This window comes from Drosophila virilis, unplaced genomic scaffold, assembly GCF_030788295.1.
Source record: "Drosophila virilis strain 15010-1051.87 unplaced genomic scaffold, Dvir_AGI_RSII-ME tig00001750, whole genome shotgun sequence".
Classification (NCBI taxonomy): domain Eukaryota; kingdom Metazoa; phylum Arthropoda; class Insecta; order Diptera; family Drosophilidae; genus Drosophila; species Drosophila virilis.
The window spans coordinates 579,827-588,611 of record NW_027212857.1 but is presented as its reverse complement, the minus strand read 5'-3'; the positions used below and the strand labels follow the sequence as shown (position 1 = coordinate 588,611).

The following is an 8,785-nucleotide window of genomic DNA, read 5'->3' as shown; positions in this document are numbered from 1 at the left end:
ATCGACATTGCCGATAATGTCAAATGCAACAAATGCACCACACATATTATTGTAACGACATGGACACAACAATTAGAAAAAATCTGTGTGCGCATTTCCTACATTGGCCTATCCAGCCGTCTAATACCGAACACCCAATGTAGGCCACACCCACGACAAGCTACGTTTATACCCGTATATCGTTTGCGTGAAAAATACCTAGGCCACGCCCCTAATTCGTAGGCATTGGTACACACGGCTCGGACGACGTGGCTCTTCAGAAATTTTCGGGCGAAGTTGCGATACCAAGCTTTGCCAAAAACTGCTGAATGCGAAGCTGCGCCTCCATACTTCCTGTACTGGTTCAAGTTGGAATTGACACGCACGTTGGTGCTAACATTAGCGACTTCGCTCGAATGCGGTATGCAGGCATTTCTTGACTTGGTTCCTGATTACGGCCAGCCTGTCCTTCACGTCTAAGCTTCCGCGAAGAACGGAGTCACCCCCCGAGCGCATTGCATCGCAGTTCGAATCGCCACCTCTACAACAGTTAGGCACGCATCCCGTTCCCTATGGTCCTGATTCAAATACGTTCTTATCGCCAACAACACCGTTCGGCTCATGCGTTCGGCGGCGTTACTCTGAGGTGAGTACACGGGGGTGCGCAAATGCGTAATGCCAAATGCCAATTGCCTTAAACGACTTTGAAGTTAATTGCCGTCCACTATTCGAATGGATAACCTTCGGCACACCATACTTGAAAAGAACTAGTGTGCTAGAAAATTGAAAAGTGGTCTACGACGAAGAATATCCACGCATGCCCTCGTTTAGACTGTGGATACTTCCCTAAGAAGCCCATGTATGTCTTCTGAAAGGAGGAATCGGTGGGTACCTCTTCGCTGATTCTGACCTGCATTGTGTAATTTTGTGCCTTGGTTCCAGGTGTCCCTTACAGGTATCCCATTTTCGCACATAGTCCCTGAATCGTATCGCCATGTTGGGCTAATAATATAGCCTACGTAGCGCGTGCAGCGGTTTGCTCATGCCTCCATAAGCCGACGCCTCGTACGCATGTGCTCGTTGAATGAGCACTACAGTCCAACAGCGACTCATTTCGCGCCTTCTTCTTCAGTAACAAGAGTCCGGTCTGCACTTCCAATGCTGGTAATTTCTGTTGCTAGCTCATCACCTCATTTACAAGCTCTTGGTGTCGAACTCCAAGGTCGGGAATCCCAGCAGATCCTCCGAAGTCAATTTCATATTTTTCACGCCTCGGGACAACGTGTCGGCGACGATATTATTAGCTCCCTTGCGTTGCTGAAAAGAGAAACGCTTGTAGCTCCAGTGACCACCTGGCCAATCTCCCGCTTAAGTCTTTGAGACTCATGTATGAACAATTTGGCTGCTAGGCATTCTGTCTCGGTCACCGAATTTTATCTGGTATTTGTTCAGTTTTGTCGAGAAGAATGTGACAGGCCTTTCTTGCTACTCGTCATCTATGTAGATTAGCGCGGCTCCTATTCCTATTCCGTAAAATAGTAAAAAGTACCTTTTAAAATCGGTTTGAACCAATACCAATAGCTTCAACTTCTACACGGCAGCCATGGCCTTGAGGCTCAACACAAATTTATCGGTTCCTTTCTTCAAGACATCAGTCAATGGTACCGAAATAGCAGCGCAGCTCTTATGAAACGACGATACCGCTGTATCTAGGAAGCTTCGCCGATCTGCGTGGATCTGCGCCAGCACCGGTCACCGTGAAGCGATTGGGGGCTTCATTCCATGGGTAGCAGAGCCCACTTGGATTGGCCTTTAAAAATTTCCGCCAATAGCCATCCTAATCTCTGCCACTTTAAGGATGCCGTCCTCTCCTGCGTGCACTGCCGCCACTCTGCCGATCAGCCACTGCTGGGGCGGCAGACTGTCTTTGGCGACGACCACCAGCTCTTCCACGACGACGTTTGGCAGGCGATGGTGCCACTTGCTCCGCACATGGAGCCCGAGCACATACTCCTTTGATCTTTGAAGCAGGTAAGACCCTGCTGGTCCGGGGTCTCCTCTGCTGGACCTGCCACCAGTAGGTGGCTTGTCGTTAGAGCCTCGCCGTCGGTTGGATCCTCGCTTATTGCCCCCAGAGGCCTGGAATTGACGACGGCTGCCACTGCGACAAGAGTCGTCAGCAGCAACTCGGCCGTTAGCAACAGGCTGCCTACCGTCCGTAGGAGTAGGTGCTTTGCAGACTTCACACCTGCCTCCAACAGACCCTCGAAATGCGGAGCTCTTGACGGTATGAACGCAAGTTCGCATCCGCTTTTTGATGCGAATTCACGAATTGCGCCCGCCTCTTCCTCTATGTGGGCTCGCATTCCAGGAACTGGCGACTTGCTCCTACGAAGTTCTTCGAGTTATAGCATTGGACGGTCAGTGGGACTCCTCGACGGCCGACGAACCTTTGAAAAGCCATTATAAATGTATTAGTGGATAAGTCAGATACTAGTTCTAAGTGAACCTCCTTGGGGGGTGAAGCAAACAAACAGTGCTATGTACGACATATACGCATGCTTTCCACGCATTCGAAAAGTCGTGCTAATTGGGCAACAAAAATCAATGCCACGGATAGCAGATGGGCGGAGCGCTCGAAGTCGATCTGCTGGTAAATTGTTAATAATTTGTGTTAGTAGACAAGGATTGCATTTAAAATAACAGATACATAATCTCATTTTCTAACGACAGACCTCTTGAGTGTTGATTAAAAAGTCGCATACGAAGAAGACTCACGAGTGCTCTTAGGCCAGCATGCGATTCGTTAAATGCAGGTATCTACTAGTGAATCGCAAGCTTTTTTTAAAGTAGCGGCAACTTGGCGGTATATAAAATTTACAAGTCGTCCTACTCGCAGCATCGAAAGGAAGCACCAAGATCCATTAAACATGTATAAATGGATTAAGACGTTGCACCCTATGACCCATCTTTAAATTCAACACGATGGACTACTATTCAATTCAACTATTTTCTCAAAAGCTTTTTTCCTTTCGAGCGCCGTTGGGATACTCTCAAATTGTACTTCACGATTCTTACATTTTTGAATAAAGCGGAACACATAAGCAAACACTCTCAGCAGCCTGAATGCGATAAGAAACTATCCATAGTTTCCAAGATATCTGGTCGATCTACCATAGCTGCTAGTCCAACGGCTGTTTTGTTTGTTTTGCGTACCCCTAGAGTGCGCATCTCATCTGTCATCACATGCTGGTTAACCGGCCAGAGTTCTCTTGGTTCCTTTAAAAATTAAGGCCCATCGAATCACATCGACGCAAGTAATTCACCGACATCGCAGCCTCTTGATACAATATTTGCTGGGTTTTGCTTTTTAGGTGGTGCCAATCAGCTTTCTCTGTCCATTCCTGGATTTCAGGCAATCGATTTGACACAAATGTTACCAAAGACGAAGAATGTGACCAAATCAAATGATGCGTGACTTCAGAATCAGACAAAAGAACCTTGTGTTTAATGGTTAATCTTATGATATTTCGCACTCTATGAAAAAGATCTGCGTGAAGATGAGCCGGGCACAACTCAAGTTTGGAAAGAGTCTTCATCTTGAGGGTGGCTACTTTTGATTTGGATGTCAAGAACGAAATACGACAACCTTCTGCTGTATGGTTGCGTATATATACGCATGCTCCAGACGCTCTTATTGAGGCGTCGGCAGCACCAGAGCTCTTGGAGTAGGATTTTTGCCTTGATTATCAGAGGGCTTAACAGGCCAAGCGGGTCAAAGAGCCTCGTTGTCAACGAAAGAATGTTACTTTTGTCGCTCTAAGACCCATGAATGAATAGCCAATCTTGAATTGAAAGGCATCTTTATTCCGCACCACAACACGCAAAGTGTTTTGGTTGTGTCTGACTCTGAGATCGTTATCGTTAGCTGCGTTTGTTGCGGAGAACTCAGGAGAATTCGAAAACAATTTGGTTAGTTTGCAACCTGGGTTTTTAAGTATTTGCGGTGCTGCAAACTTAATTGTCTGAAAGTTCTCTACACATTCAGCACCAGTTAGTGAATCATCGACATAAAAGTCGTTCCTGATAACGTCAGCAGCTTTGGGGTGTGATGACTCGTTCATCTTACTTAGCTTTGTTAAACATCGTATTGTTGGCAATACGAACGGAGCAGACTCAGTGCCGTAAGTTACGATGTTTAATCTTAAGGTTCTTTCCCCACACTACGAGCTGGAAATATCGATTTGCTTCGTTCACCATGACCTGCCTGTACGTCTTTTTGATATCAGCTGTCCAGACATATTTGTAGAGCCGAAATCGAAGCAGAGTCCAGTACAGCTTCTCTTGAATGGTCGGTCCAACCATTAGAAGGTCATCCAACGCAATTCGCGAAGATGTCCGACAGGACGCTTCGAAAACTTAAAACACACCGATGCGGAAGGAAGTAGTGTGGAGTACTTGGAATCTGACCATCTATTTCAGACGCGTGAACTAAAGCTAAATATTCTTTTATGAATTCTAAGTATATTCGCTTAAGCTCGGAATCTCAAGACAAACGTCTTTCAAGCGACAAAAAGACGACAAGCGACGCTTAGCAGCCTCTAAGGAGTTACCAAGCTGATGGGGATCTGATTTAAATCGACCTGACGGCAGTATTTCCAAATTACCTTGAAAGTGGCTCTTACATAACTGCTGTTTAACAGTTCAGACCTTTTTAGCTGAAGGCAACTCTTCCAATGACCAAAATTGTGGTCCACCGAGGTATAAGACTCTTCTTGATTGACAGCATGATACAATCTGATACAATCTGACAAGTGTCTTTTGCAGAGTCGGACAATTCGGACCTTGTTTAATCTGACCGACAGACAGAAGCCTAAGAACGTCTCAGCTGCGATGAGCACGCCGATCTTCTGCGGCTTATGAAAATATGGATCAACCAATTGCAGGTTCGCAGGGATTATCTAACCACTGACATTGACCGTATTATCAGGCTGGTAACCCGAAATGGTCTTCAAAATCCAAAAATCGAACGAAAACTTACTGCACTTGACCCGCGACTTCACCACTGTATGAATCTTCTTTCTTACTTGAGTATTGTATTGAGCAATCCCATGTAAGCCGATACTACAATCTCTCTACATTCTCTACACAGCTGTCATCGTTGTGCTAGCTCGCCTGTTACAAAACTAATTTGTGATCCAGAGTCGAGTAAAGCTCTAGCCAAAACGAACCCGACACTTCTCGTTTTAGCGCTAACGACTGCTGTAACTAGGATTACACTATCAGACACATTCACATGAATAGCATGTGAAGTCAATGGTAGATCCTATGCGGAATCAAGGGGTGGCCGTAACGATCGAGTGCGAGAAACGGCTGAGTATCTATGCAACAGTGTTTTATGAGAAGGACTGCATACTCTGCACTTGTTCGCCTCATATTTGGAAACAGTGTGTCCTTCCGAAGGCAAATGGTGCATAAAGGAGCCGCCTTAGCGAACTCAAACTGTTACAGTACTGATTACGCTGCATATGCTGAGCAATTCAATATCGAATGGACTTCGGGATCGCAATATAAACATTCTGGGGGCACTTGATCGTTTCTTCCACTAGCCACAGAACACGAAAACGACCTTGACTCTGGCTTCGGGCCATCGGTCGAAGCTTTGGCTGATTCCTCAGCAGAGAGGTGTTGATATCTACGATTCAAGGCTGTTCCACAATCACTCGATAGTGGAATGATTGCAAAATCGAGTTGATCCTCTCAACTTTGTTCATAACGAGGTGAATGAGAATCGCGTTAGAAATCTTTAAGTAATCACCCATTGACAGGAGCGCGCCATAGATGGCGGAGACAGTGTGAATCATTGATCTCAATAATGCCGCAGAAGGCTGCGTTATTTTTGGCAGGTTAAAGAGAGCCGAAATATTTTCATTAAATATTAGACATTCATGTCCAATGCTTTTAAATAATTGTCCTCCGTGAGCTTCACCTAAGAAACATGAGATCAAATAAATGAATTTCTCTATGCTCGGGATCGCATGATTGTTATAAGCAAGAGTTTCGAGCAGACTAATAAAATTCTTAAGCTCGTAGTATTTTCCAATAAATTTGGGAAGTGGCAGATGCGGAAGGCGTGTGCGTGGAGCCGCAACGGGAATATCTATAGGCATTGCAGGACTCAATGTCTTAATAACGGACCCTAGACGAGCCTTTGTCGTTATACAAAGCTCTTCAAGCTCAGCACTATACTCATCATCTGGGTCAAAAGTTTCTACTCGAGTCTGATATATTAACGCAGTATATATATGTGAGGCCAGCACTTCTAATGTACATTCTAACTCTATAGGCTCAAGGTTTAATTTACCCATTATGCTTTTAACGGACTTTTTTTAAATTGCTGCGCATGCGTGCTCTACGACGAATACTAACGATTAAGCTAGCAGTCGCATTTTAGTGTCTATTCATTGCTTATAGTTTAGTTCACAATACAATATATAAGACAGAATTGGAACGAAATAGGTCTAATTGTGAAACGGACTATCTGACAAATTACTGGCATGTATGAAACATTTTACCAAAATATTACATGCATATCACAACACAGAACAAAATTGTGACGAATTACAATAAATAAATATTTAACAATTATTTTTACATTTAACATTTCTTTATTTTATGCTTGGCCGGCTTATTTGAATATTTAGCAGCTGGCGGTACTATTTATGTTATTAAGGTGCCGATGTTAACATTATCAGGGCTGTCTTTGGTTGCGTTCAGAACAGTTGAGCAACTGCTCAACTGTTTCTGCTGTTAACATACCTCGTAAATGTTATCAGGGCTGATTTCGATTGCATTCAGAACAGTTGAGATAACATACTCAACTGTTGAATTAATACAAGATGAGTTCAAAATGTAAACAAAGTTTGCCAGAGGGGCGTATTTAAGGATTTGTTGAACATTATTATTCTAATTGGTGCAAATTAACTTATTATTTATCTATTCCAGGTCGCATGGATTAATATGTTATACTGCCAGGCTTTCCTGTGTGTTTGCCGCCCGCAATTGAACCATCGACGCTGAAGCCGCTGCCACGGGCGCCTTCTGGCAATTTGGAGGTGTCTGCCATTCATCGAGGATTCACTGTAGTTTCCTGGAGGTGCCCACTCAAGCTTATGGCGTGTTTGCATGCTAATGCAGGAGAGCAGGAGCCATATTCCCAGCCTGTGGGGCATTTGCAGCTGCCGTGTACCCAGCCATGTTCTGCGCAGGCATTATTGCCGTTGTTGCTGTTTTTGTACGAGCTTCTGGCGCTTTGGGGACCAGCAGTTGTGTTGAGCTGGTCCCGCAAAGTGGCTTTTGCCGAGTGGAGTGATGAGTTGCCGCTGTTCCTGGTTGTCAGGAGCTGCAGGTAAGCGTCGTTTAGGCTCAATATAGCTTATTGAACCACTTCTTAGCTTTTTAGCCGCCATGACTGTTGGCTGCGTATTGTGGCTGCTGAGTGCCTCGACTACCTCCCACGTATCAAGTTGCTCCTGGAGGGGCTGCTAGTGGGCCTGATGTGCATCCTGGAGCTGGCTTAGGTGCCAAGAGGGATTTGTGGCGCTGTCTGCAAGGCTGTGTAGGCTTTATTGTACGCTCTGTGGAGTATAAGAAATAGTTTTAATTGCACAAACTAGGTAGAGTGTATTAATCTTTGTTTTAATTTCAGATGGGGCTATTGAGTGGTGTTCCTGATTGTGTTGCTGCTGCTCTGGAGGTTGCTGGTGCTGAGATGGCTCGTTATAAGAAGCCTCATCCATCTTTCGCTCTAGTTGCCGCCTGAGTAGTTCTAGTCGCTGCTCAAGCTGCTGCTCGTCCTCAGTTAGCCGTTACTGTTGTAAGTTGGCTTGCTGGGGTTGCGAGAGTGGTCGTTCTAGTTGTTGTTCTGGTTGCTGCTGTGCTGTATCTAGCACTATTACGACGTCAGGCGACTGAGTTGGCTGATGCTGATGTCCTTCAAGCTGTAGTTGCTGCTGCTGTTGTTGCTGTTGCTGCTGCTGTTGTTGCTGTTGCTGCTGCTGTTGCCACTGTTGCTGCTGCTGTTGCCACTGTTGCTGCTGCTGTTGCCACTGTTGCTGCTGCTGTTGTTGCTGTTGCTGCTGGTATATTTGAATAGCCAGCTCGCGAGGCAGTACCAATTGCTGTATCACCAATGGCTGTTCCCTACTAGCAAGTTTTAGATCTTCGAGCGTAATTCGTCCCTCTCTGTAGTGCCTTCTTAGCGAATTTATCCTCATTTCGCTGAATCTGGCTGGCTGTTGTTGTGGGGTCTGTTGTTGCTGCTGCTGTTGCATTCTTAGCGAGTTTACTTCTTCTTCTTCAAGCTCCATGCGTAACAGAGTTGGCAGCTGTTGTTGTTCTTGCGATTGCTATTCTAATTGCTGTAGAGGACGAATATGTTGTAGTTGCAGACTATACCTTTACCGATCAAGACGAATTGGGGCATACGGGCTTGCGATTAGCTTACGAGCATTGGCATTAGGATGAATGGCAAGTGAGTTGGCGAATCTTTTGCTCGTGGTTTGGAATACTTCATCCACTGTGCCTATGTCGTAAGTATCTCGTATATCTTTATTCATGATCCACCAGGAGGTGGATTCTTTAGAATCCAGTTTTGAGTAGATTCTATTCGGCGCAACTGTGTGTCGGAGATCATGGCACCCCAGATCGGCAAAGCATATCTCCATATCGGCGCAATCATCTGCTTGTAGATCGTGATTTTGCATTCTACAGAAAGTACGCTTTTGTTGCCTATCAGCCACTCTAG

At 45.3% G+C, this 8,785-nt stretch overlaps 2 protein-coding genes across 2 annotated transcripts; one reads left to right on the top strand and one right to left on the bottom strand.

The window, feature by feature from the left end:
- The first annotated feature begins 7,151 nt into the window (after window positions 1–7,151).
- LOC116650057 (uncharacterized) lies at window positions 7,152–7,654 on the top strand. Its single transcript, XM_032433409.2, has 2 exons — window positions 7,152–7,387; window positions 7,442–7,654. The coding sequence occupies exons 1-2, from the start codon at window positions 7,152–7,154 to the stop codon at window positions 7,557–7,559; spliced, it is 354 nt and encodes a 117-aa protein (XP_032289300.1). The 3' UTR covers window positions 7,560–7,654.
- A 193-nt stretch (window positions 7,655–7,847) lies between these two features.
- LOC138911635 (nuclear transcription factor Y subunit beta-like) lies at window positions 7,848–8,348 on the bottom strand. Its single transcript, XM_070211016.1, has one exon. The coding sequence runs from the start codon at window positions 8,346–8,348 to the stop codon at window positions 7,848–7,850; it is 501 nt and encodes a 166-aa protein (XP_070067117.1).
- Between the last annotated feature and the right edge of the window lie 437 nt (window positions 8,349–8,785).